The sequence below is a fragment of the Penicillium chrysogenum genome, assembly GCF_028827035.1.
Source record: "Penicillium chrysogenum strain IBT 35668 chromosome Unknown utg000005l_segment0_segment0, whole genome shotgun sequence".
Taxonomy (NCBI): domain Eukaryota; kingdom Fungi; phylum Ascomycota; class Eurotiomycetes; order Eurotiales; family Aspergillaceae; genus Penicillium; species Penicillium chrysogenum.
The window spans coordinates 8257455-8285266 of record NW_026622753.1 but is presented as its reverse complement, the minus strand read 5'-3'; the positions used below and the strand labels follow the sequence as shown (position 1 = coordinate 8285266).

Genomic DNA, 27812 nt, shown 5'->3' with positions numbered 1-27812 from the left:
GCGATTAGATGGACCACACGCCGGTGCCCTCCGAGGCTGCCGGGATGCTGCCCGAGGAGTAGCCCTTAGGGATGTTAGATCCGGTGTACCAGGAGACGGTATCATTGAGTCCGCGATCAAGTGGCTGCAGGAGGCCAACTGCGTTGGTCTTGGATACACCGAGGCTCTTCCACAGGTCGCCCTTCAGGACGCTATCCAATTGTCCCGTGTTCCGCATGACGACAGGCGCAGCGATAATAACGACGAAGATGACAAGCATGACAAAGTAGAGAATGGCGAAGCGGACAACGCGTCTCTTGCGGAGTTTGGACTGCTTGAGAGAATAGATGGGAGGGCGAATTTGAGAGCTAGAAGCATCTCTCGTTAGTACAGATGTTGAAACCAGGGTAAAGAGATACGTACCTTGGGCGCAGCCAAAACAGGATGACCGAATGGAAGGTGTCGACATAGGGGATGGCAAGGGCCGGGAGCATGGCGAACAAGAGAATGTGGCCAAGGAAGAAGTCATTGGCGAAATAACCGAGTTCGGTGATCTTGCACAGGAATTCACGTCCGGGCTGAGAAAGAGAGTGCCAACCCATGTTATACCATTTTCCGGTCCACCAAGCAATATTGGATTGATCGTTCTTGAATTCACGAGTCAATGCGAGAGAAATGATCACCTTGTAGATGAATCGCTGGAGAGCCATGGCAGCGATCATTCCTGAGATGGTACGGGCCCAACTGAGGGATTCAAGGAAGAACATAGCCAGGAAGATAATCAGGAATACAATCACGGCGATAGCATGGGCGATAGCGGCGAGGACAGCACCGAACTTCTTGCAGCACATGCTGAACACTGGGCCCATACAGCAAGCCATACCGAAGAACATGCCCGCGACACCGGCATTGATACCGACGGGAGCGAAAGCGACGATCGCAATACGGAGGATGGGATTCGCGGCCCATTTGACATCATCGGAATACATGGTTCGGGAGTTGATGTAGAGGTATGGAATCAGTGTCACAGCAACGCCGAGCAAGGGCGCAATGATTTCGCTGAAGAAGATGTTGGTGATTCGCGCTCTGGGGACATCACCAGAGCCTTTTTCCGATGGAACACCAAGAAGCTTCCGCTTGTAACCAGTGATGCGAGTACGCGAAAGGCGACAGAAGCCGATCCAAGAGGAAGCATGGGACCGGGAGTTACCGCGAGAAAGCCAGCGGATATAGTCGCGGTAATCGATGAAAAAGTCGTTCCACGCAAACTGGTGTGGGTTGAACAGGAAAGGCGAAATGCACAGCGCGAGTAGAGACACCCAGAACCAAATCAGAGCGGGAGTCCAGACCGTTGTGGTACTGAACAACAGCATCAACAGAAGGCGAGCACCCAAGTAAATTGAAGGACCAGCGAATCGTGAGTAGAGGACACCGAATGGGATACGAGCCGTTGCGAAACCACGGCCGGTACCAATGTATCGCGCACCTCCAAAAGACAAGTTCTGGTGCACGGCGTTGGCGTAGATCTGACAAACGAACACTTCGAACATGAACGAGAACGAACCGAAGTGCTTGGCCAGACGAGTAGCCATGCGCCACACTCCTCTCTCTGTCAACTCTTGGACGGCAAGAGGGACGAACGAGATGAAGAACACGATGAAAATGGAGATAACACAGCGGTCCACCCAGTTAAGAACTGGGATCAGGTTGGCACAAAGAGTCGGCACAAGAGGATCGGTAATAGGCAAGTCGGAGTTGTAACGGCACATGATGGTCTCATGCTTCAGCGCGCCGAGGTTGATCAGGACGACCATGAACATTTGGACAGAAAGCATAATGAACATGTTGTTCAAATGGAAACCAGGGTGAGCATAGTAGAACGAGAGGAAGCGATCAAGGGGCAGCTGGGTACCGAGATAGTAGTACTCTCGGGACAGCATCTGTTCGCCCATACCAGTACCAATCTTGGTGGTGAAGTTGAGAATGGATCCGAAACCGAGATCACGACCCTTACCACACTGATAATATTCACAATGCTTAATGCGACCTCCACGGAGAACGGCATTCATACCAGCGTAAATATCCTCGTTCAGGTGCAATCCCTTCTGGGCTTTGGAGACACCACCACGGGTGGTCATGAAAGTGGCGTTCAAGAAATCAGGGTGACCGTAGTGCAGTTTACCACCGATTTGAGCAAGTGTACGAGCGAAGAGTGTACCGAACGTTTGTTCCTTGGAGGCGGCAACATCACCCAGGACACCGACGCTCTCGGAGAAAATGTATTCACGGGCTCCAAGGATAGCAACGGGGGTTTCCTCGGGCGAAGCGATTCCGGGTGTGTACGGAGAAACATTGTCGGTGGTCAACTCCTCGAACTCGGCCAGGACACTGCGAATCTTCAAGCATTCTTCAAGATAGTTGTCTTGGTTGGCATCGATGAGCTGGATATATTCACCACGGTAGAAGATGATTGCATGGTTCTGGTTGTCAGACTTTCCATCTCCGAGAATAGGGTTTCCAGAAAGCTGAATTCTGAACTTGGGCTTCCGCATGTTGTTCTCAAGAAGTTCACAGTGACCATCGATCAAGGCCGAGTACAGACGGGGTTCTTCGCCTTCGTTGACGGGTGGCTCCTCATCCAGGTATGCAATCTGCAGGTCGGGGTAAGCGCGGAGCAGGAATTCGGTGTTCTCACGTTCGTCCTTGCTGAACTTGGCATAGCGCTGCATGGAGACACAGATGCGGAACTTGCGGCGAGCCATACGCTCGAGCTCGCGCTCAAGCTTCTCGGAGTTACCACCAAACATCTGGACAACCTCGGGGTTCTCGACACGGTAAAGAAGCTTGATAGCACGGCTGTAGTTCATGAAACCCGACACAGTCCTGTACAAGGTCTGAGATCGCAGGGAAGCCCAGATTCTGGTGCGCAGGGTATATTCAGGAGCGGCGGACTTGAAACCGATGCAGTAGAAAGGAAGATCATCAACCTTGCTCTTGGCAACGTCTTTCTCGGGCTTTTCGTAATCACCGTTGAACTGCGAGGTCTCATCGGCCAGAATCTTGGTGTCCTTGACGAAGCAATCCCACTCGTGGGGGTGCAGCTGCTTGAGGTATTCCAGCAAAGTCACACGGGAGTACGGCTCATCTTCACGGATAATCTCACGGAGAGAGAGAAGGATCTTTTCACTGTAGTGGGGAATCAAGACAGTGAACGTGGGCATGTTGTCAACAGGGAGAGGTTCGGGCATGGGTGTAGAGAGCGATTGGGCAAAGAACGAGATGCGGCGCTCTGCCTCGCTTCCCTGAGGGAAGAACTCAGTCTTGAAAGACTGATCTTCCTGTGAGACGAAGAAGGTCGGGGCCCGGAGGGTACGCTTTCCTTCCTGCTCGGAGGGAACCTGGTGATACAACAGCTTCTGCACATGGTCGATAGCCAGCAGATGCTCACGGTACATGGAAATGATGATAGCGTTCCAAACCTGTGAGATCAAAACCTTCGGCTTGTATTTGATCTCCATGTCGGTAGTGGCGAGCACCTTTGAGTAGATACGCTTCGGAAGTCGTGAGAAGATGTTCCTCCACGGTGACCAAATTGACACACCCAGGTAGAAGGATCGGGCCACGGAGAAGATTGTGTTGCAAATAATGTACCACAGGTAACTATCCAGGAAGAAGAGTGTCAAGTCCATGAAGGCCATCAAGCCCAGGAGAATCTGAGGCTGTCGGTGGCAAAGTTTGTTGCCGATGTATTGCGCGCCGGTACACTGATGGATCTGCATTGGAGACAAGATGCGGATGGGATCCTTGAAAGATAGCGTCAAGAAGAAGTAGGATTCCGCCAACTTGGCACCAAACACACAGACCCATAGGCCATATGACATCCACATGTCGTTACCTTGAAGACGAGGGAAACTAGCTGTGAATGTTTGGCTGGCAACATATTGCCGTCCACCTTTCTTCATGTAGTTGCCGAATAGCGCGCCCAGTGGCTGGATTGCGAAGAAAGCAGCTGTCAGGACTGCAATAACGAAGTGGACAATACCGAGAGCCAGGCCAATGCCATCTTCGGTTTTCTTTGCCATTCCCAGCATGGGCAAGATACTGAATATCACGATACCAGGAGCCAGGTTGATGATGAACATGAGGAGGAGGAACATAAAGCGCTTTCGAAGGTGCTGCGCTCCAGCCCATCGTCGAGGAACGTACATCCACTCAAAAATGGTGGCTAGAATCTGGATGAAGGAAACAAGAGCACCACCGAAACCAACCGCGGCGAGATATTTAGGCGTGGGTGGCTTGTTGTCAACCTGCTGCTGGTAGTTGATGGTATACAGGGTTGGGGCGTTGTAAGCAGTGAAGAACCAGAAGGAACCCAGGTGGATAACCCAGATACGGTTGAAGTTGGTGATCATATGGAACCAGGAGCGCGTTTCCTTGTAAGTCTTGAAGAAGGCCTTGTCCCACTGTACGTCCTTCAACTTGGGCCATCTCTCGGCGATGGGAACATCGACCAGACGAGTCTTATCCTCGAACCCTATCCGCTCAATACCCTCCGGGTACCAGAACAGCTGGTTCATATCATCATAACCAATGATTTTGTTGTGATCATGCTCACGACGAACGTACTTGCCGTCCATGATTTCATATCCCTGGTCTCGACAGTACTGGTATAGAGGAGTAATGATCTCATTCAGATAGGTGAATTCCTCCACCGGTTCAACGCGGGCCTGACATTCCGGCGAGGTATAGTAATCGTCGGCACACTTGAAGATGAAACAGATGCACTCTGGCAGGAATCGGACCTGGTTGGCTTCACCCCAGATCAAAAGATACAGGGCAATTTGACGGGCCCGATCATGCTGAGACATGCGGTTCATGCGAGATTTCCACCGGTACTCGGCAGCTTCCAAACTGTTGTCTCCTTCCAAGGCCTCGAGTGTTTCCTCTTCGTTCTCGGGATTCTGTTTGGCGGCCTTGGCTGCAGCCTTGCGGGCTTTCCGGGTCTTGCGATCAGCCTTACCGAGCTTCATGTTGGCGAAACCGACCGCATCGTCAAGATCGAGATGGGCGGCGAAATACCAGCGGCGGTAATTAGCGTTGTGGCCACCGATGTAGTCGGCATGGATGGAGAGAAGTGCCTGGTTCGGCGTCATACGCGAGGCACGAGAGTCCAGCATGGTCATCATGTGGTCATACATGTTTCGCATGCTATCTCGTTGGAAGCCAAACTTATTGACCAAATCCAGGAAGATATCCTCAATCTCCTCCTTCGAGAGAGGGATCTGGGCGTCTGAGGTCCAGGCAGGGTAAGGCTCACGCGAACGCTGGCCCGCGGGAAGAGCGTTGCCGTAGTCCATTCCGTATACAGGAGTGGAAGCGCCAGATGACCGGTTGGCTCCGTAGGAGATTTGGGAGGAAGGAGGACGGTAGCCACCACGACCGCCGTACTGGCTGTCCGAGTAGCTATTGTAGCGTTCGTCCCCACGGCCGTAGTAGTCCATGTCCGCAGCCCGAGCAGTCTCGGACCTCATTGTGAAATCGCTGAAGGTTTCTGAGTCCTCCTCGGAATCGTGGCCACGACGGCCTCGGGGTTCCCCGTGTCCCTGGTCGTAGTACTGGTCGCCGGCGCCGTAGTAATGGTCTTGGTGTCCGGCCTCGTAATATCCTCCGTCGGCGTATCCGTGGCCTGCATCCCCATGGGGGTCCCCGTGACCACCGTCTGCTCCGTAGTAGCCATTACTATTGTTCCTGTCAGCCCTTCCATTACTCAACCTTCTCTCTGGCCAAGAGTGGTCATACCCTTGATCATAATAGCCATCACCATATCCTTGGTTGTCGTAATAACCCTGGGCATGTTCGTCCTGATAGTAGGAGTCACCATGACCATGATGTGCTTGCCCCTGCTGGCCATAGCCATCGTCATAGTGGCCTCCGCCTGCATAGCCCGACATGACGAGCGAGTCGCGATCAATTTGGTGCTAAGAGCTCTGCCGGAGGGAGGATTAGCTCTAGATGTCCAAGACTCAGATGATGGCATTCGCCTCAAACCAGTCTCACCTCAATCGTGACCATTCAAAGTATTATTTTGTTCGGGATGTCGAATTAATGCAGCATGGACGTAGAAAGATGAAAGCAAGATGCGCAGGGAAAGAAATGCGTTAACTTGAGTACCCAAGTGAAGGTGTCGAACGAGTCTCAGACTCCGTAACGAATGGCAGGTGAGGGTTTCCCTGTCTCACGAAAAGGAAGGTGCAATGGGAATATTTTAAGAGCAAAAGCAACCTCCCTCCTATCCTTCTTTCGTCGAAAAGAAAGAACACGAAAGGGTAGCAAGTAGAAGGAAAGATGGAGACAAAAAGCGAATGGAAGGGGGTTGGAGAGGGAAGACAAGAAAATGCTTGTTATTTTTGGGATTCGGGGGGTCGCTGTGTTGACTCCAGAGTAATTTACCGTCATCTTACACCTATAAAGGGTACGTGTCAGACTTCCAAGTACTGGATACCTCTTCCCAGTACGGTTAGCCCCTATCTTTCCCAGGTACTGATTACCACCCCTTTGTTTACCATACGTGGCGCATTAAGTTTTACACAGTTGACTTTCCCTCTCTCTCTGTCTGTCTCTCTCTCTCAACCTTGTATTCTTCAAACGCCTGTCCAAGATGTCTCTGATCGTCCATTTTGGAATTACCGTTATTGTCCGACTGTATTTACGCTTGTGTTTCCCCCGATCACTTTCAACTTCTCCCCCCAATCTCCCCCTTTTTCCATCCAATGATAGTCTCCCACGGATACTCGGAATCCAAGGGAGTCTCGACGGCCCCTGAAACTTGCCCCACCGTAACCAGCCAGCATGTAATCAGGTAACAAATAATGTGGCCGGGGGCTATTTTCAGAGATACCGGGCTATGGAACTGGCTGCTGCAGTGATGGGTGTTGATTCGACGGTCTTGTTATGGCGACCAACTTGGTATGTAGGGATGGCGTTGCACCAGCACTGATTTTCATTCCCCGTACTGTGTACGGAGTACGGAGTACGGATATACATTTCTAGACATGGCCCTCACACTTCCTAAATGTGTGATGGTACGTACACCCCAGCGCTTATGTATCTGCTTATGTGGCGAGTCAGTGTCTCTAAGTTGGAATATGTGACCTGTATCGACCCATGAGAAACCATATTATAATTTGAAACCTAATGATAGTTTACATTCCCTCTACGGAGTTGATATTCTTAACCATGATTTGATGCTCGAATAAAATTAATATTTGAGCTCAGATCTGTGGACGCTTGGTCCAGTTCCTGTACCATGGCTCTCAAGCGACCAAGAACCACTTGGGCGCCCGTGGACGTCTCTGCTTTCCCACTACCATGTTCTTGATATATTTTTTTATATATTACTGTGCTTCAATCTCCACGATCTTCAATCCTTATTGCTCCTTTCATCGTAGTTTTGAATCGATCGCAAACTTTTTTTTACTCTGGTTTAGTGTTTTAGCGGCTGATTTGCCACCGCGATACAAGTGTCTCAAATCTAGTCGATCAGTTTCATACAGCTGTATGGATTACATTGGGATTTCCACTCCTCTTCCCAATGTGGCTGGCAAGCCCTCCATACATGTACGGAGTACACTGTACAGCGTAGTGGATGCTATCGCACAGTGGACACCCGTACCACGAGAAAACATGGAATTGCGGTCCTATTTACGGAGTCGACTTGTTGGGTCTTTCACAGCCACAGGCGGAACTCGCTAGTCACGGATGTAAATAACGTTTGAAAACTCAATCGTCACTTATCTAAATTTATCTTTATAGTACTCCGTATCTCTCCAATGTCAAGTTAAGATGGTTTATCCAGACCTCAACCTCGCACAATTATACATTCTTATAGGCATCATTAATTACACCATATCAACTGGGATCATTAATAATTCAAGACAACCTGGCCTGTTGTATAGATGTATCCGAATACACTAGCTGATACTGTATATGTATACAGAGCTAGTAACTTTGTATTCGAAAAAGATCCCCACCCGTTAGACGCAGGATTTCAAGTGGATCACCGATTGCGTTTTTCTTAATTCTTTCGGAGCCTCGACCAAGAGACCTGCTTACAATATTGTACGCAGTACTCTGTACTCCGTAGCGAGGTCAGTGCAGCACAATCAAAATGGTACTTATCGGGTATGCTGTGGCACCTTGTAGCGGTTACAATATATACTTGTATCTTGGACTGCAGCATTATTAGTTTGCAATAGAGTACGGATACTTGTACCTTGTATACCATCATACTGACGGATGCAGGATTGCGCAGGAACGATACATCAGCTGCATGAAGGAAACCGATCTTCGACATCTGATCTTCGTTTCCTGTAAATTTCCGTCTATCCGCCTTCCTGCGGCCTAAAGTTTACTATAGGCACTATTATCAGTTACAGGCTGGCATCCCAAGAGCTCGGTAGCCATCATTCAATTATACAAATTGCAATACGCCAAAAATAAACTGTCGACGGAGAAGATTGGTCTTAAAGGGCCTAGTCAGCGATCACTAGCCGGCAGGCGTGCCCTTGTGTCGCACATTTATTGTACCGAGCTCGGCATTGCTGTGTATTGATCCGCCACCTTTAATACTTCGTACACTTCTCCGTACACTGGCACAACAGCCGTGAAATGTGGCTGAACATTAGGCAAATGGTCATAATTATTTATGAAGACAGCGTTCGGGAGTACCCTTACTATCTATTTTAAATGGCTTACTTGCATATAGGGGAGCCGGTGGCGTCGATGGCTGGGATTGGTGTTTCTAGAACCCCATACAAGCTCTTCTATGATTATTTTTGGCTCTAGCCCCTGAATAGGGCGTTTTATATTCAATGTCAGCACCGACTCCCTGCGGAAGGATTTCAACCTAGAGCTCGCCATTTATTAAGATAGGAGAACTTGGGCTCTAATTCAAATTACAAATTAAGTACCTACTCCGTACAGAGTACGGAGTACTCTGAGTACATAATCAGGGGGCTGTGACCCCCGGGGCCGCCCCCTCCACCGTCTATCAGCATTAAGGTCGGGAGCCAATCACAACCCCTGTTGTTGAGGTCGAAGTTGTGTCAATATACAAGACACTGAAAGGGCCCGAGTGGTGATATGCCGATATTATCACAAGAATTTATATTTGGAAAGGCTTGCCGCACCACATGATCGTACATAGTAAATCTACGTATTATCCGCCCATTCACATATACCACACGCATTCTCCCTCCCTGGCAGAGATTGCATATGTAGTACGATGTTATATCTTTATGACAAGTTTAGTAAGCCCCAATTATCGCCCAAATATGTCTTACCTTATCTCAATGTGCTACCTAGTAGTATTCCGTATAGTGTATATCCCCTCCTTTAGTTACCCTTTCCATGGAAAGCTCTCTCTATATCAACTACGTTTTTCGTCTTCTTGTATTAGAGTCACACCATTTGCACCAGGCTTCTGTTGAAGCTATTTTGCACCTAAATAATTATCGAGCCGGGAATCTTAACTAGTGATGTCAAGCCGATCTACAAATGCAGGGACGAATGACATAACCTCTCGCGCAATCGCAGATTCTATCGGGCTCTCTGGTCTACAATATATAGAACCCAGATCAGATTCCGGATTTTTGCAACGAGTAAAACAGGCAATCTCCACTATTTGCTGGGAAGCAAGGGGACACGGATCTTCATCGGCATAACGACGGATGGCCCTGATCAACGTCCCTCTATCAAGTATCGGTCCGAGCTCCAGAGGCCCAACCTCCACTACAGCCACGCGGTACAATGTAGCTTCTCCATCTGGGATCAGCGTACTTCGGAAGTTCGTCCATTCCGAGTGAGGCTGTGCGGCTCCCTCGCCAGGAACATTACCTGCAGCAAGGAGTTCCGGCCGAACGGCGTTTGAGCACCACGCGCCTATGCGCTATCCTCACATTGGACAGCTCTGGCCTTTGTGTGTTATTTGTGCTGGATAGGACGTCTAGGACGTCATAGAGCTGCAGTTGGCTTTGTGTCTCTTTTTCTTCTTCCTTTTCTCCAAATATCCCGTCTGAGCCAAAAGGTTTTATTTACGATTTATGGCTTTCCTGATATCATTGTTAGTGCTCATTTTTGGCTAAATATTTGATTTTCACCTACCTGGGATCTTTATTGGGTCTTTATATGTACAAAAGGGTAGTTGATGCTTTTCGTCTATGTATGGTGTTGAATATTACCTAGATATATTCTATTAAATGTTCAAGATTAGACCCCTAGGCCTTCCCATAATTAACCTTAGCATTGGCAGACCTTATTATGCTTTAGATATGGGTGGGCAGAATACATATTTTTATACTACCTTGATTCTATAACTACGAAGTGTAGCTTCATCCCATTGCACGTTTAAGTTATAGCTGCTGTTCCTAGCTTCATAATACAAGCATATATAGAAGTCTTCACAATTTAATAGGCCAATAGTTTGTGTTATTTTATTAGTTGTTAGATTTTTGTCGTCGACATATATATATGCCGCGGCAGTTGCAACCGATATATAACCACAACACTATTGGTATTTTTTCTTCTTATTTACATGGCAATGAATCCATTGATTTGGAAAAAGCAGCACTCCCAAACAAATGAAGTTATCATAAGCGTAATATCAAGTTGAAATCAACTTATTGAGCAACTGAATATCCCTTGTCTTGTGGTAGCCACCACAATTGCACAGACATCGTGGCAACGCATTTGTGTTGACATACATGGGATATCTTATGTCTTTGTCTCTGTGCAGACTGAGTCCTTTTGCCAGTTTGCCTAGTTTGCCATTCTCTTTGCTTATTGAGGCTTCATATACAGCCTCCTTTCCATAGATCCATTACCACGGATTTCTTCTTCCCGATTTTCCCCATCTCTATGACATGGAGTTCGTTCACTTCCGTCCGATGAAAATCGGGAAGTCGTTTTATGATATTGCCGCGGTTCTGTTTGCAACCAACTATAATAGGCCTGGCGTCAATGAAAATAGAATGTGGAAAGCAATGGAAGAGAACAGAATTGGTGGAATTTAATTTCGATCCGCCTCGTACACAAATCAAGTGCTTATAAGAGGAGATTTCACTAGTGGAATTATATAACTAGATATCACCGGACCAAACAATGTCATACAGTATGTTCGATGTGGATTTTCACCGCTACACTTTGCAGTGTGAACGCAACTAGTCCGTGCGTATGCGCTTGCCCGACTCAGGTCTGTTATTTAAAGCAGGCGTTCCCCCTCGCAATCTCTCATTCTATATGTGATTCAAGACTATTTCTACATCAAATTCGATTCAAATTCGCCAAAATTCAAAATTCACTCTTTCCGCGATGCATTACTATGATATGGCAGAAACTTGGGAGTTCAGCGACGGCCCAAAGCTTCTGTACACGCAGGTCATCTTCCAGGATGGGGATAAGTACTTTTCAGCTCAGCTGCCTGAACAAATCGCTTGCCCAGATGACATCCCGCCTACCACCAAAAGCCGTCTCAAAGAGATCCCTGTCGAACACATTTGGCCTCCGCTAGAAGATGGTCTTTTGATATGCCACGATGCTGAGAAGCCAGGTGTCTATATTAAACAGCCCCGGCTCACTGGCTATGATGGTTCGGAGTCGTTGAGCCTGTATCTACTTCAGGAAGCTCGTATCTGCCAGATCCTGATGCAGAACGAACACCAGAATATTGCTCGCTACCTTGGATGTGTGGTGAAAGGCGGGCGGATTACCGGACTTTGTTTCCAGAGATATGTGGAGACGCTTGCCGACAGCCTTAACGCTGGACGTTCTTTCAACATAAAAAGCTGTCTCCAGCAGATCCAGGCGGGCATTGATCACCTCCATACTCTCAATCTAATCCATAATGACCTCCACCTGGGAAACATCATGGTTACAAACGAAGACGCTGACACATTTGCGATCATCGATTTTGACTCATGTGCTATCAAGGGACATCCGCTCCCAGACAAGCGAGGTAAAATGCCTGAAGGTGCCTGTACCGCAGAAATTGAAAACGACGATCTCGGGTTTAAGATGCTCCAGGAAGAACTTCATCAGGAGATAGCTAGTACTAGAGGGCTTGGTTAGGGGGCGAGCGCATTTTTCAAGAAGAGCAATAGTGTTATTGATGCGCTTCCTTTTTAGTAGCTTATAGAGCGATATATAGACTTTTGGGAAGTGAGCCTAAGCCTGAGCACCCTTATAAAAGCGGCGGCAGATCAAATAGGAAAGCCTCACATGAGAGGGAAAATCCGGAACGTCTAGTGGCATATATATCATTGAACCAATGCACCAATTTCCGTGCGGTAGACCTACAACACTCCCAGATAGTAAATCACCAAATGTTCCTAACCTGATCATCTGAGCAGGCCTGGAGACCTGCCGGCTTGCAGCTTAACCTGGCGCCCCCTCCCAACACCGGGAGGTCCACAGGCAGGACTGCCATGATGATATTTATTTTGTCACATTCAGTGCTGGCTCATGATATAAAAAACGACGAACGTTTTACAACTACAGCCTAGGTTACAAACCTACAGTCATATATATTGACCTGTGATTGAGGTGGCACATATAGTTGTGGGTTGCTCACGTTGCCGTGCCAACGCATCCGTTGACAGCTCAACAGCCAGAGCAACATGGGACCAACCTTCAAAGAACAACGAAAAACCCGGGGCCTCCAGCACCGACCTGGTCAGCGCAAACACAGTGCTTTATTTAATCCAGGGGGAAGTTTTCGCCATCACCACCAGCGCCCATAGGATATCATTGCTGTTAGAACAACACCGCGATCATGGCAAAGCTCAACACAGCCAACCCGCTCGTCAAAAACACACCTCACAAAGAGCCGGTCGCACGCACCGTAGGGATGTCCCATAACAGCCCACTGTCCAGAGAGTCATATTTCAATTTCAGAAACACAGCGAAGCAGAATATGCCTACCAAGCCGCAAAAGCAGTCGCGACGGCAAGCAAACGGCTCAAGCGGATCATTTGATATATTCCCTGACAGCGATTCGGGATCGGAAAGTGAACGTGGACAGCACAGGTCCACCGGAAAACAACAAAGGCAAAGAACACTAGGACTCGCACGTGCGAACTCGTTACTCCTACCGACAAAGCGGAGACCACGCCCAGCCATCCGGAGGGAGACTGAAGATTATGACAAGGAGAACGATGTGCCAGAATATGCCATGGACGGATATCAAACTCCGGATTTAACACCGACAAGGCCGAATGCCTCACAGATCCCCACAAGAAGAAGGATGGATCATATCGCCCCGACACAGCCAGTGATTGACCGGCAAGAAGAACAAGAGGAGAATTATGTCAGCCTTGAAGAAGATAGCTCTGACTCACTAGACGGGTTCATCGTCAGTGACAATGACGAGCCTAGCTTCTTTGACACATCGGATTCTGAGACAGCCGATACAGAAGACGAACCTAGCCCGGCTCCGTCGCCTGCCAGGTCACCAAGGAAAAGACTCATACGCGGAAGAAGGCCAATATCAGAAGCAGAATCAAACACCACTGCAGATGAGGAGCCAGCAATGGAAGTGACGAAGCTGTCGCCAGAGCTGGACCGAGCAATTGAGAAATCAAAGGCAGTCGACCCAGTACCTGAAGACTGCGCGCCAAATCTTGCAACCAGTTCCAAATCTAGATCCCCTGTCCGCAAGGCAGAAGTACCCAAGTCACAACCTCTTCATTTCGGCCTCCACAACTCCAACGACCTCATCCAACACCTTGAGGATCTTGAACTAGGCAGCGACGAGGAGCCTACGTCGCAAACACAGCCAGAACAGCCCCAGTAAGTTTCTTAAATGGGCATTCATGTGCATTCATAGGCTCGTAGCAGCAATCATACTAACTACTTCTCACAGCTCAGAATCAGAAGATGAACTACCATCAGGACCCCACACAAGCCACACAAACTTACCACCAGTGACACCGTCGCGCGCGAAGCCTCACTTTTTTCTCAATCGCTCTATCACATCTGTTGAAGACTCACCAGGCATGGGCATTCCTACCACTATAAAGGCCCAGAAAAAGGCCGAAGCAGCGCGGAAACGCGAGATTCGAGCGCAACTGGCCGAATTCAACCAAAAGAAGACCGGCTTTGCCGAAGAGTTCCTCCGACACCTTGACAATGCCTTCAATGACCAGATTAGTCGCATGACCGAGGCAACCGGCGGAATCAAAATCGTCTGGACAAAGAACTTTAGAAACACCGCCGGCCGCGCAACCGTGCGTTCAGAGCGGTTCCTGAAAGGAGCAGTTGAAGAACCCGGGAAACGGCGTTACTATGCCACCATTGAGCTCTCCGAGAAAGTCCTGGACACCGAAGACAAGATCCTCTGTACGGTGACACACGAATACTGCCACCTCCTCGATATCATGGTCACTGAAAACAGGGCCAAGGGTACGGCTCAGCACGGTGCCAGCTTCAAGCAATGGGGCGCCCAATGCGTTCGTGCACTGGAAGGTCACCCTATCTACGGGGGTCGGGTCGAGGTCACGACTAAGCATACCTACGAGATCAACCACAAATACATCTGGGCCTGCAAGGTGCAGGGTTGTGGTTTCAAGGTCGGGCGACACTCAAAGAGTATTGACCCAAATCGTCAGTTCTGCGGGCGTTGTAGGGGCAGCCTCGAGCAGATCAAGCCGGTGCCGAGGGCTGTGGCGCCGAAGAGGCCTGTTGTTAAGGCTATGGTTGAGGAGAAGGAGAAGGAGATTGTGGTCATTGATCCTTGATATTTAATTAACTGGTCATGTAAATATTCGAGTATGACCAGTGGGGTTACCAATGAGCCCAATATAATGAACACATGAATGTCTACCTACGTCAATTGACTTTTCTGGGATAGTAGATTCAAGTAGCTCGAGACGTGGCAATATAACCACTAGCATGAAATAACCAACAAGATTGAAACAACTTGGAACTGTTTGATCCCACTGGTCTAGAGTCATTTCAAATCAATTGCGATATTTATTAATCCGTCCTGTATCCAGCACGCTAGCAAGTAGGGAAAAGCACCTACAATAAATTCTTCACGGTCGTTACTGCATTTGGTTTAACCTCCACCGGTGGCATAAAGCTTACATTGTCGACCAATAAGATCGAGTGATGTTTGTCCTCTTTGGGTTTAGTCTCCGCAAAGCTTCCGAATAGTTACCTACTTATTAAGATGTTGGATGCGATATGGCGAGCCACAATTTTGGAGGCTATAAATGGGATTGTTCCTGCTTGGAAAAAGCCATAGAAATACTCAATCTTCTTTGTCATATTCTTACTCTTCAAACCAGCCCTCACAATGGCTTTTGGATACAAGAAAGTCCTGATCATCGGTGCCACCTCCGGGATTGGCAGAACACTCGCCGACAAAGTCGTCCAAAATGGATCGAACCTAATTGTCACCGGTCGCAGAAAGGAAAAGCTCGATGAGATCGTCCAGAAATATGGCAGCGACAAGGTCTCTGCAAAGACATTTGATGTCATGCAGCTCGAGCAGGTAAGGTCACCCATGTCAAGCGAGGTATGTCCCCAACTAACGTGTCCAATGAAAATAAAGATCCCACAATTTGCCTCAGATATCGTCTCCGAGAACCCCGATCTGGACTGCATCTTTGTCAACTCGGGTATCCAGCGACCCTTCGATTTCTCCAAGCCGGAAACCGTCGATCTGGACATCTTCGACCAAGAACTGATCACGAACTATACATCCGCGGTCCGCATAGCCAAAGCATTCCTCCCACACTTGCAGAGCCAGAAGACTGCAGCAGCCATCGCATTCACGACGTCGCAAATGGCTCTCGTGCCCATGATGCGATGCCCGAATTATGGCGCTTCCAAGGCTGCTCTGCACCATTTCATCCTTGCCCTCCGCACTCAGCTGCAGGGTGGTCCTGGGGATGTAAAGGTTTTGGAGATTTATCCTCCGGCTGTGCAGACTGAGCTTCATGATGCTAAGCATCAGCCTGATTTGAAGGATGGTCATTTGATTGGGATGCCGTTGCAGGAATTTGTTGATGAGGTTTGGGGTCGAATTTCAGACGGCGAGGATCAAATTGCTGTCGGGTCTGCGATGGATATTTACAATGCGTTCGAGACGAAGAGGCAGGAGTTGTATCGGGATATGACAGAGTTGCTTTCTGGGTTACTGAAGCAGTTTTTGAGGTAGGATCTGAGCTTTCAGATGTTAGATGCATATAAATGTTAGATTTTATGGATATGGAACTCACATCATGTTATCTTCATTCTCATCCGTCGATATAAGAGTGCACAGGGGGAAACGGAATCGAGGAAACAGCTTGCCCTTTACAAGCCGCCAGTATCAATCCACTAAAACAAGAAACATCATGGACACGACCTGCAACCAATCCATCCGACCACTCGTGCAATGAAACCATAGAATCACCAGAGCCGGTGAGCGCATCTTGCCACGCTCTCTCCGAATTCTCATCCCACAGGTTGGTTCGTAAATCAAACGGCAAAGAGTCTATAAACGGTGTCCGCACTGAATAGTTCCTCGTATTCAACGAGTAAGCACTGCGCAACATGAAGCAGACAATAATAGTCCGCCGGACACTCTCAGCAAGAAGCCAAGCATATCGAGGACTGAAGGTTCCCGGAAGTTGAATAGGCGCTTGTTGCCACAGTTTCACAGCGACTCTCGCCAGCATAACACTGATCGCCTCTGAATACGGACATATATTGCCGTCTTCGCGCAGAACCAACATACATTGATTCAACACCAAAGCTTGACTGCATCCCAGTAGCTCTTCGAATGTCGCAGCGTGACTTAGTCTGCGACAGAGGTCCGCTGAGTTTTGCCGGAGCATTGATAACAGAGTAACGCTTACGCGACCGGTTTGGTGGGTTTGCATATGAAGTCTGCAAATATTGTGGATCTCACGAATAGGGGTTGGCAGGCCCTTCGTATAAAGGTCAGGATGAATGAAAAGTGTCTTCCTCTTTTCTGCGAATTTGACAGGTAAATTCCGCAAGCCAACAACGAGGAATCGGACGATATTTGGATCATATTCTTTCGCGATTTCCAGCCGTAGGGGCGTTTGTATTTGTGGCGTTGGAGTCATGTTGGCAATTGAGCGCTTAGGGCCCACATACCGGCCAGCAGATGGCCTTCGAGTAGGTTGTACAGTGAGAGGTGCATTCACATATCCACAGTTGATGTCTTTGCCCAGACACCTACTGCATCTGGGCCAGCCTTGGTCACATCGCCGCTTGGCTTTGATACAGGCTTGGCATGATCTCTGTAATGTCACTGGATTTGAGCGATCAGGCGGCATGGGCTGCTGGGCTACACGAGGCTGAAGATGTAATCAATTCAGACTGCAATTCAGTTGAAATCTACAGGGTAGGCATCAATGGAGCAGAGAGGAGAGAGTTGTATCGGGAGAGAAGTGGAGCAAGCTCTTGGCTAGTTTGCCTAGGTAGTTAACTACTGAGGGTGACAAATTCCGACCTGGGCAGCCCTGGAGGTCTTATTGGCCCACCGTCCACCTTAGTAATATCACTGCGTCGCTACCTACTTTACCAGTTAAGGCTAGCCAACCTACGTACAACATAGTTAGGTAGCCCTGGAGGGATAACACCATGTCGTCTTCGACTATAACCAATGGCAGGGATAAAATATAGCAAGAAACAGATACTTTGGTAATGCAATGGCTGCTAGCAACCGAGCAAGTACTTACTAAACTAGTTAAGCGTAGTCTGTGTACTAAGTGAGCATATGTACTGCAATATGCTCGTATTCGACTAAGCGATTGTCCAGATCTGCAATTAGGGCTACCGTTTTTGGAGTTGGAAATAATGACGATACCACCACTGCATCGGGAGCCAACCCCAACTAAGAACCACTTGCCGGCCTCCAAAAAAAAAAAAAAAAAATAGAATAAAAGAAAAAGAAAAAGAAAGAAAAGACTACTGGATCCACCTCCCCTCAATACAGCCAGCTGATAGAGGAAAGTCCAATAGGTAAGCGGTTTTTATGCGCGAATAATTGACCTCACTGCAATGAAACGGCACATTGCCAGCCATGCATCGTACCAATGCCGGCATTAGCCCCAAAGGATTTCTGCTGTCTACCAATTAGGAGGGTTGCCCAGGTGTTCAGGTTAGGGTCCATCCATGCTGAATTCGGATGTGACTACGGAGTACGGAGTATGCGGCTGTTGAGAACATACCCACATGGGTAACCCCCACCAATTTCTACTTGCGACCCGACCCGTCTTATCCTGCAGATATACGTGTCAACCCTTGCTTCTTCGATTGGTCCTGGTGCTTAGGGGTTCATGTCGAGCTAAGTATTCACGAGAACCTAGATATCTTCTTTCATCTTGCTTTCTATGTGCTCTAAATATTCATCTAATGCGCAGAGCAAGACAAAAATGTCATACTTCACAGACAAGACGGACAATTACCCAAATCTGAGTCATTCTTTCAGATCAATGAGACCAGAATATGATGTTGTGATTATAGGATCCGGCTATGGTGCTGGAGTAGCAGCAAGTCGAATGGCGCGGGCAGGGAAGAGCGTCGCAGTGCTAGAGCTTGGCTGGGAAAGAAGATGTACGGATTGAGAGACTTCAAGTAAAATACCATTGCTAACACTTCTATAGCCGGTTCATTTCCGCATACCTTCTCTCAATGTGTGAAAGACATGAGCATCTCGGGGAGTACTGCGAAGAACTCCTTCATCTCTAAGTGGCTAAAGTGCCTGTCTGGGGACCCCACGCGGCTTTTTCAAGTATTTTTGGGTGATGGACAGCACTCGTTTGCTGCTCATGGTAGGTGAAGCCCAGCATATCCCGGAATCCATGAATAAGAAAACCAACAGGTTTTGGTTGGAATCATAGGACTTGGAGGATCTTCATTGATCAACACTGGAGTCTTCCTGAAAGCGGATGAAGGCACACTGCATATGAGTTCATGGCCGTCCGAAATCAGGGATGAGCCATCTATACTCGACGAATGTGAGTTATATATATATGCACATGACAGAGGACATTCCATAACCTAGAACCAATGCAGACTACTCACGCGCCGAAACAATGCTGCAACCTTCCACATATCCGGAGAATTCAACCCCGAGTAAACTTGAGCATCTTTCAAAAGAGTCGAGATGGCTTGGGGAGAAAGGGAATTTTTATCGAGTACCGTTGACCATATTTTTCCACAATGGCCGCAACAGTGCAGGTGTCCCTATGCAGGCAAATAGACAATCAGGCCATGAGTGCACTGGTCTCAACGACGGTTCGAAAAACTCGGTGGCAACAACTTATCTTGCAGATGCCTGGAATTGGGGAGCTGAGATATTCTGCGGATGTGAAGTTCAATTTGTAGAAAAGACTGACGGAGGAGGCTACACTATATACTTCGCCTGGCATGGAAGTGGGAGGTCGGTGTTCACGGATCATTTCAAGGAACAGCTCTTTTGGGTCAAAGCAGTAAGTGAATTCATCCTTCAGAGGTGGATGTCTCAGCTCACCCTGTCTACTTCAATCACAGAAGGAATTCTGTTTTCTTGGGGCTGGTGCTTTGGGAACTACTGGGGTTTTGCTTCGGTCAAAGCAGCACGGCCTCCATATGTCACCGCTCGTTGGAAGAAATCTATCTGGGAATGGTGACCTTTTAATATTTGGTACGTACGTCGCCAGGAAATAAAACCGAGCACATTTGATTGACACATTCAAGGTTACAATGGAGATACCAATATCAATGGGATCGCCCGTGAATATTCACGTGCTCCCCCTGGAACAACCGTCACTGCTGTTATTGATAGGCGAGTTGTTGATCCCCTGAAAAATCCCCTATCTGGATATGTTATTCAAGATGGTTGTATTCCCGAGACCTTCAACCCTGTAATCCAAAGCATGCTCACCCTGCAGACCATCAAGAGCCAGGAGTTATGCTGTCTTTGGAACCCTCGCCAAGAAGCCAGGAAGACCCTTGCCTCTCTTAAGTCTCTCCTATTCGGTCCATATGCACACAATGGAGCTCTTCAGCGCACTTCAACTTATCTTGTGATGTCTCATGACAGCAATGAGATAACATTGACCTTGAAGGATGATCAATTGTGCTTACGGGGACCGGCAGAGGGACGATCTGAGCATTTCAAATGGATAAAAAAGATGTTCAAGGAACTTTTTGCTCGCACAGGAGCAAGGATAGGGTTTTCATATCCTTATGGTAAGGATTGATAAAAGCCACCGCAAAGCTACGCTAACCATAGTCAAAGGTCGTCACCAGGAGGAAGTCACAGTCCATCTCCTTGGAGGAGCTAACATGAGCAACGATGGAACAGGGCATGGGGGTGTAACAAATCATCGAGGGGAGGTCTTCAGTGGGTCTAACGATGAAGTACACAAAGGCCTCGTCTGTTGTGATGCATCTGTCATCCCGACGGCCCTAGGTATGTTTAAAGGGAAGACTTTCTAGCTTCCTATATGCTGATTCTGACAGGCGTGAACCCGTTGGCCACGATATCTGCCCTTTCCGAGCGGTCCGTCAGTTTGATCGCTGAGAGGTCTGGATTGTCAATTGATCTCGAAACTGAAAACCAGCCCTTGAACGCCTACAGCAAGCCTAGTGTATCATGGGATTGCCAACCCCATCAGAACAGTACCAAGGAAGCGCCCCAGTCCATAGGATGGCAATTTACAGAGATCATGCACGGTCACATCCGCATCGGCTCAGAGACTGGAAGTTTTGCAGTTTCCGAAAGGGTAGGAAAGGGTGCGTCCTGCTCGATGCGGATGTTTCTTACAGTCGAAATCTGCCGACGAGGAGGTAAGAAACCGAGAGACCCCTTTAGCAGTAGAATGCTCACAGTACAGATTTACAATACCAAGGAACATGCACCGGGACGATTTCTTGCTACGCATTATCCAAAGCCACTCTCAAGATTGTCGACGGGACTGTTGACTTTTTCACGCCAATACAAGAGAATGCCGAATCATCAGCTATTTCATACCACCTGAAGCTCCTCTCGATAGAGGGCATGGAGTACCACCTGGAAGGTCACAAGCTCATCGACTCGAGCATAGCATTCTCTGCCAGAAAGACCTGGGAAGCGACAACTACGGTGAACGTTAATATCACTCGACCAGATGGGACGAATGTCGGAGCAGGGGCCCTTCACATCTCATTGCTAGACTTCAAAAAACAGATGAGAACGTTCCGGACGACACGAGACTTCCAAATAAGTCTTATCTTGGCCTTGATGGGCTTTTTGATTTCTTTTATGTACCATATCAGTCTCTTCTTCTTTCGCCCTTTCGTCCCTATGCGCTTCCCTCCGATCCCAAGGAAACCCAGTGACCCGAAAAAACCACCTTCCACCTCGTGCAACATCACTGCAAGCGATGGTGTACAAGTTCACCTTGCTATACATGACCCAATTCCTATACAAAAGACAGGCGATCCAGCACCCAACTCCAACCTTTCACCAGTCCTGCTTTTACCCGGAGTCACCGGGATCGGCGCGATGCATAATTTGTACTCGCTCCCATTCTTGCGCTGCAACATGATTGAGTATTTTTCGCAGCGTGGACACCGATGCTACGCACTCACTCCTCGTTGGGGCTGTGATCCCGCCGTTGCGCAGAAAAGCACTGTCTACGACTGCCGTCTTGACGTTGCTGCTGCAATAGGATACATTCGCGACAAAGAGCGACAGAAACCCTATGTAATAGCCCATTGCCAAGGCTCAGTGGCTCTCTGCATGGGACTGCTGGACGGAACAATCCAGAGTAACCACCTTCTTGGTGTTACTGCTAACTCCGTCTTCATGAACCAGGTCTTTGGGTATTGGAACTCTCTCAAAGGGAGAACGACTCTGCTAATCCAGTTTTACGAATTATTGGCTGGGGACTACTTCCCCATTGTCAACAGTGCTAAGAGCATTCTTTTCCAACGATTGCTTGACGTCCTCCTCCGTTTCTATCCCGTTGGGCACGCCCGTGATCTTTGCACGTCTACAGCGTGTCACCGGACATCTTTTGCTTTTGGATTGCTGTGGAATCATAAGAACCTTGATATGGGTCTTCATGAAAATGTTCATCAATTTTTTGCGGGGGCCCATACAAAGTTTATGAAGCAAGTGGTTCGCATGGGGACTCGGGGGATCTGCATGGATAATGGTTTATGTCCTCTTCTGACAGCTAAGAATTTGCAACGGCTGCAAGGGTTACCGATTCTCTTTGTGTCGGGTACGGAGAATCAAGTGTTCAACCCCGAGTCTACCCTTAAGGACTATGAGTTATTACGACGACGATTTGGCGAGAGGCTTTATCGCAGGTTTCTAGTCGAGGGGTACGGACATCTTGATCCTATTGTAGGGAAGGATGCGGCCGATGATGTATATTGGAGAATCTTCGGCCATTTGAGATGGTGCACCAAAGAGATGGAAAATGAAATGGGAGAGGGACAATAACATTCAAGTTGAGGGGATACACATTGCATGCAGGGGACTACACCGCCGGGACTATACAGGGATTATGAGGGGCTCAGGCTACTCCGTTTGAGAGTTGAATGTTCTCCTATAAGCTACTCAAAGCCTTGTCTACAATAAAACTCCGTCCATATAGCTTTCCAACATGGTCCAATTCTGCGAGGATTGCGGTCATCTTCTCCCAGTATCATCAGCAGAACAGATTTCATGTGAACTCTGTGGGAAATCCACGAAGAGTGAGTGATAAATACAACCAACCTTGAAACATTTTCGGATTTTCTCTTTCACTGACGCTTTATGAACCTTAGATACAATACTTACTGATGTGCAAATATCTTCATCAACCAATTTCCCTTCGAGACTTCGGACCAAACTACTTTCCAAGACCCAGGTTGTCTCACAAAAGGATCTTGGCGACGGTCCTATAACGGACATGGAATGTCCCCAGTGCTCAAATTCCAAAGCTACTTGGACTGAGGCTCAGCTTCGGAGCGCCGACGAAGGGAGTACTATCTTTTACTGTTGCACAAAATGCAGACACAGGTATGCTGCATCCAAAATGCCCCAGCCCCTTGCTCACCGACTTTTCTGATATTTGGATCTAGATGGCAAGAAAATAATTGAATGGTGCCCTTATACCATTGCAGAAGTGATCAGCTACAAGACGAAGCTATATCCATGTTGTATACGGAGTACTCCGTACCAAGCTCATAACTACTACTCTAGCGCTGTTCTAGGGCCAAGTGATGAAGTCTATCTAAAGTGGATCAATTAAATCTGCTTCTAAAAGAAAACCCAAGCCAATGAAATCGACGAATCTACACTCGTGTGTGGGCCCCCAATCATTCACCTTCGCTTGGATAACCTCACTGGCCTGGACAGTCGGGAGGCGAATAAAATCGACCCACATATGATCCGGTTCCTGAATTGAAAAAATGGAAAATTCGAGGACGTAAAGAAACAACATACCCAAAGCACCATGTCTCTTGTATATATCACCACAGAACCATCAGACCGGATTCACGTAAAAGGAATCACCCAAACGCAACCCGATTGGATCCACCCACAGCTAATCGAGAGCACCGACGCGATCAAAGGCCGCCAATTTCGCGTTTCCGGTCCCATCCCCAAAGGCACCTGTCTCCTCGTCGACAATCCCTACGCAGTCATCCCCGTCGTCGACGGACCCGCTCACAACGACAATCTCATCTGCAGCAATCCCGCTTGTAATCGGCCCGCACCTCGCCACACCCGGACTCCGTGTCCGAATGCCTGTATCCCGGATGTGACGTGGTGCGGCAGCACATGTCGCGACGCCGATAGTCTTCGACATGAGTTTGAATGCGCTTGGCTCAAACGGTACGCGGGGACTATTCGGTCCAAATGGAGTGAATATGATTTCGGCATGTTGTGGGTGATCCTTCGATTGCTTGCTGCGCGCCATTGTCAATTGCAGGAACGGACGGCTGTTGGTGTTGCCGAGTCGACGGGGTGCTGGAAGCATGGATGGAGTGGGATCGAATCGCTCTGTGGTTCTGAGGATACTTGGCCCCATGATAAAGTCCGGTCTTGGTCTGTTCTTGTGAAGAAGTATCTGAGGAGTAGCCCTGCTCTTCCTCATGGGATGAGTGCAGATCGTGTTCTTCATCTCATTTGTCAGGAAGAGGCAAATTCATTTGGTCTTTATCCACGAGAAACGGGCCACTTCCCACTGCCGAAGGATCCTGTCGATAGAGGAGAGCAATTCGCCGCTGCTGTTTATCCTACTGCGGCAATAGCTAATCATTCATGTCTGCCAAACGTAAGTGGAATTGTTCGCCGTCGAATCTGAAAAAGTGCTAATTCACCACCAGGTCATTCATAAAGCCGATGACAAGGGCCGAATGGTGTTTACCGCCTCCCGTGACATTTTCCCCGGCGAGGAATGCTGCATTTCATACTTCGACCTGACACAATATACGGATCTTGCTTCGCGTCGCGAGCATCTTCGGAAATCGTTCCGTTTTGTGTGCCAGTGTGAACGATGTGTTTCCGAAGAGCCCAACGAATCAGCAGAATGGACTGCAATGCCAATGATGGATGTATGAGAGTCGCCGACTATAAAATGACTAGATCTATAGAAACTAGATAGAACACTATACCACAATATAACCTTTGATTTATGAATAGACTAAAACACACCTGTGTAGTCCTTTAAACACGGCAAGTCAACTTTTTATTTCTATCTACTCGTCTCAAAGCGCAAATGGCTCTTGTCCCATATCCCAAGCCAGCTATTACAGCCGCGTCCTCCCAATAAAATCCCAATCCCAATGCACATCTGCCATCCAAATTCATACATCTAAACAAAGAGACCCCAATCACAAACCTGCAATCTCCCAATCAAAGCCCCAATGGTCTCCTCAGCAACCACCTCCTCAAGCGACAAACCCCTAGGATCCCCATTCTTATCAAACTCCTCATGAGGCACATTAAAGAAGACCAACAAATCCGTCTCCTGCGCCTCAAGTCTAACAAGCAAGAAATGACACGTCAACCTCGAGACCTGCGGCAAACCACTAGAAACCCCACTCATCTGCGCACCCAGCACCCCAGAATCCGAAACACCAGCAGCGGACCCATCACCAGAGGCAGGGACACGACCGCCGCCGCCACGCGCGGGGGTCGTGAAGGAGACAACGCCGCGATACGCCTTGATAGTGGCAGGAGAAGGCGAGGAAGAAGCAAGCTGGACTTCGACGCGCGCAGGCGACTTGATCACCTGCATGGTGTCACCTTCGTCGCAGAGATCGTGCAGGTGGTACAGGGCAGCGGCTTGGTCGACTGTTTCTGTCGTTGCGGATGCTGCGCTGCCGCTGCCCGGGGCGGTGGTTGGTTGCTGGTGGTCGAGCGCGGCGAAGGTGGATAGAGCTTCTGCTTGCGGGACGCGCTGGTTGATTTCGATGATTAGGTTGGAGAGTGTGGTTGGTGAGAGCCAGAGCTCTTGGTGGTCGGGGACCTCGCGGAGAGTACTGGGGTTGGGTGTTAGTTGGGTTCTTTTAGATTAGGATGTTTTGGGATTGGATAAGATTGGATTGGAGGAATAAAATGGGAAATTCATGCATGGGGGAGTTGTATACTAACCTCGAATCAATCCAGCCTTGTGGCACGACGCCTCGAATGGTTCCGCCGAAGAACTCTTGCTCTGTGAATTGAGACATGTTGGAGTTGGTATGTTTGTAAGACGGAGGATTTTGGTCTTCTTCTTTTCTTTTCTTTTCTTTTCTTTTCCTTTTCAAAGGATGTTCTGCTGGTTGTGCAGGAGCAATCCAGATTCTTCGAGATAAATTGCGGATTTTTTTCGCCGGTCCCTTTTGTTTTTGTTCGAGGTCCGACAATACAAGGGAAGACAAGCAATACTAGAGAGGAGCACAGATTAACAGGGACTATATAGTTCCAGAATGGAGAAACCTTTAGGTAGACGAGCAGACGTGCATGAGGCAACAATTGCGGGCGGGTGTTTTCCGCCCAATGACGTTTGGCGGTTTGTCGGTTTGGCGGGGTGTTGACTCAATATACGAGCTACATTTAAGCGACTATCAACTCACGGATTTAAGGCATTTGGCTCATGATAGCTGAGAAAAAAATGTGCTTTGATTCATGGAAATGGCAAAACGAATCGCCATTTGAGAGCAGGGTCTTTAGGAACCACCACGACAACCGGGTTACGATCTTTAGTATAGAAGAATAGTTTAGCTGCTTTTACAGCTTCATTATGTCTCTTCAGTGGTCTTTTATAAATCTACATAAAAGTAACTAACCTATGCCCGGGTACATCACTATCTATGTAGGTATTTTCTGCAGAGCCAACCTTGGAAACTCTAGGGGTTCCTATTACAGACACTGTAGGGCTACCTTTATCCTACAAGGTTTGATCTATGTAATGAATGGAACTTGTTTCACTTAAGTATCTGATGAGTTCGAAGAGCAGGTCCGTTCACCAATAAAAAAAAAAAAAACTCAATTGATATCGTTAACTCATGATGAGGCTTGAGTGCAGGGCTGCCCAAATTTACTTATGGAATGACAACGGCAATGATCACTCCTGGGGAGACCATCTTAGTTGCCGCCGAGGCCGAGAGCACCCTTGACCTTGTCACCGCTGGAGATATGGTTAGAATATGGCTTTTTGGCTCCAAGAATAGAGTGACTTACATGGAGCCGGTGGCACCGCCGTGGCCGTGGTTGTCACTGGCACGCTGGGTCTTGTCGAAGGCCTCCTGGCCAACACCCTTGCTGTCATCGGTCTTCAAGCCGCGGGTAGTGCGGTCAGTGGTATCGGTGGCAGTCTCCTTGACCTTGTCCTGGGTGGACTTGGTGGAGTCAGGAGTGAGTTCCTCCTTGGCCTCTGTAGAAAGAGTCGTCAGTCACAATGCCTTAACATCTTGACAGGCAGGTATGGCAGTGTCACATACTGGTGGTAAAATCCTTGCGACCGGCGTCAGACATAATGAAGATTGGTTAAAGTTTGGTAGTTCAAAGTAGATGTAACTCTTGGAATTGTATGGTTTGGTTGAAGTAAGAGATGTTGGATGAAGGAAGAAAAGCCAGCTAAGGAGGCAAAGAGGGGGGTTTATATAGGTTTGTTTGGCCTCATTGCGAGCTCATAAAGAGACATAACATGAAGTTGTTGGTTGTTTGCTTTCGTGACCGACTTGCGCAATACAAACCAGACACAGCTAGGCAATGTGTATACAGATCTATTTGGGCCGGGGGCCCGGACTAACCACAACCTCCAATCTGAATAAATGGTTCCTCCTCCAATGAGCATAGTTCCTAAGGCTCAACTGTTCGTGACATTCCACGATGTACAAGCTGTGGCACGCGATATGCTCTTGATTCGTTCAATTCGATTTTCTGGAGATGACATCATGAAGATCTTCCAGGTAGCAGAGAGCTCCAGGCTTGCGGGTTAGAAATCACATGATTATTTCTTATCGCAAATTTCCAAGTTTGGCTATCACGTGAAATTAATAATCCAGGGGCAACTAGGCCTAATTGGGAATAGACAATAACAGGCGGTCAAGGACTATTTGACAGAACTACTCACCGCCTTCGTCACCCCCCTCGGGCATCAACTGTAGTCGTTCATCTCCGACCAACTTGTTTGCTTTCATTCTCATCCGTTCTCTTTGTCTCACTATGTGGATAAGATCTGTTCTTCTCCATGCATCATTGTCTCATTCTCCCTGATTACCATCCTGATCGTTATCTTGGTGACAACACTTTGAATTATCGTTCTTCCATTTGCTACCATCCAAACGCCAAACGCACGAACCTGTTA

General features: G+C 48.2%; 9 protein-coding genes across 9 annotated transcripts; 5 read left to right on the top strand and 4 right to left on the bottom strand.

Annotated features, from left to right (window-relative positions):
• Positions 1-4: 4 nt before the first annotated feature.
• N7489_011516 (uncharacterized protein) lies at positions 5-5930 on the bottom strand (the record flags this gene model as incomplete). The annotated part of the gene is made up of 3 exons (XM_056717265.1): positions 5-347; positions 403-5718; positions 5779-5930. The coding sequence occupies 3 exons, from the start codon at positions 5928-5930 to the stop codon at positions 5-7; spliced, it is 5811 nt and encodes a 1936-aa protein (XP_056564887.1).
• A 5416-nt stretch (positions 5931-11346) lies between these two features.
• Positions 11347-12102, top strand: N7489_011515 (uncharacterized protein; the record flags this gene model as incomplete). Its single annotated transcript, XM_056717264.1, has 1 exon — positions 11347-12102. The coding sequence occupies one exon, from the start codon at positions 11347-11349 to the stop codon at positions 12100-12102; it is 756 nt and encodes a 251-aa protein (XP_056564886.1).
• Positions 12103-12805: 703 nt separating this feature from the next.
• N7489_011514 (uncharacterized protein) lies at positions 12806-14768 on the top strand (the record flags this gene model as incomplete). Its single annotated transcript, XM_056717263.1, has 2 exons — positions 12806-13821; positions 13895-14768. The coding sequence occupies 2 exons, from the start codon at positions 12806-12808 to the stop codon at positions 14766-14768; spliced, it is 1890 nt and encodes a 629-aa protein (XP_056564885.1).
• Positions 14769-15328: 560 nt separating this feature from the next.
• Positions 15329-16195, top strand: N7489_011513 (putative short-chain dehydrogenase/oxidoreductase; the record flags this gene model as incomplete). Its single annotated transcript, XM_056717262.1, has 2 exons — positions 15329-15526; positions 15587-16195. 2 exons carry the CDS (start codon positions 15329-15331, stop codon positions 16193-16195), a joined length of 807 nt encoding a protein of 268 aa, XP_056564884.1.
• A 79-nt stretch (positions 16196-16274) lies between these two features.
• N7489_011512 (uncharacterized protein) lies at positions 16275-17111 on the bottom strand (the record flags this gene model as incomplete). Its single annotated transcript, XM_056717261.1, has 1 exon — positions 16275-17111. The coding sequence occupies one exon, from the start codon at positions 17109-17111 to the stop codon at positions 16275-16277; it is 837 nt and encodes a 278-aa protein (XP_056564883.1).
• Positions 17112-18425: 1314 nt separating this feature from the next.
• N7489_011511 (uncharacterized protein) lies at positions 18426-22471 on the top strand (the record flags this gene model as incomplete). Its single annotated transcript, XM_056717260.1, has 9 exons — positions 18426-18606; positions 18657-18824; positions 18864-19010; positions 19069-19484; positions 19546-19678; positions 19732-20226; positions 20276-20449; positions 20500-20826; positions 20874-22471. 9 exons carry the CDS (start codon positions 18426-18428, stop codon positions 22469-22471), a joined length of 3639 nt encoding a protein of 1212 aa, XP_056564882.1.
• A 997-nt stretch (positions 22472-23468) lies between these two features.
• Positions 23469-24576, top strand: N7489_011510 (SET domain-containing protein; the record flags this gene model as incomplete). The annotated part of the gene is made up of 2 exons (XM_056717259.1): positions 23469-24290; positions 24343-24576. The coding sequence occupies 2 exons, from the start codon at positions 23469-23471 to the stop codon at positions 24574-24576; spliced, it is 1056 nt and encodes a 351-aa protein (XP_056564881.1).
• Positions 24577-24830: 254 nt separating this feature from the next.
• Positions 24831-25689, bottom strand: mog1 (Ran GTPase-binding protein MOG1; the record flags this gene model as incomplete). The annotated part of the gene is made up of 2 exons (XM_056717258.1): positions 24831-25500; positions 25613-25689. The coding sequence occupies 2 exons, from the start codon at positions 25687-25689 to the stop codon at positions 24831-24833; spliced, it is 747 nt and encodes a 248-aa protein (XP_056564880.1).
• Positions 25690-26587: 898 nt separating this feature from the next.
• Positions 26588-26977, bottom strand: N7489_011508 (Chaperone/heat shock protein Hsp12; the record flags this gene model as incomplete). Its single annotated transcript, XM_056717257.1, has 3 exons — positions 26588-26630; positions 26684-26876; positions 26944-26977. The coding sequence occupies 3 exons, from the start codon at positions 26975-26977 to the stop codon at positions 26588-26590; spliced, it is 270 nt and encodes an 89-aa protein (XP_056564879.1).
• Between the last annotated feature and the right edge of the window lie 835 nt (positions 26978-27812).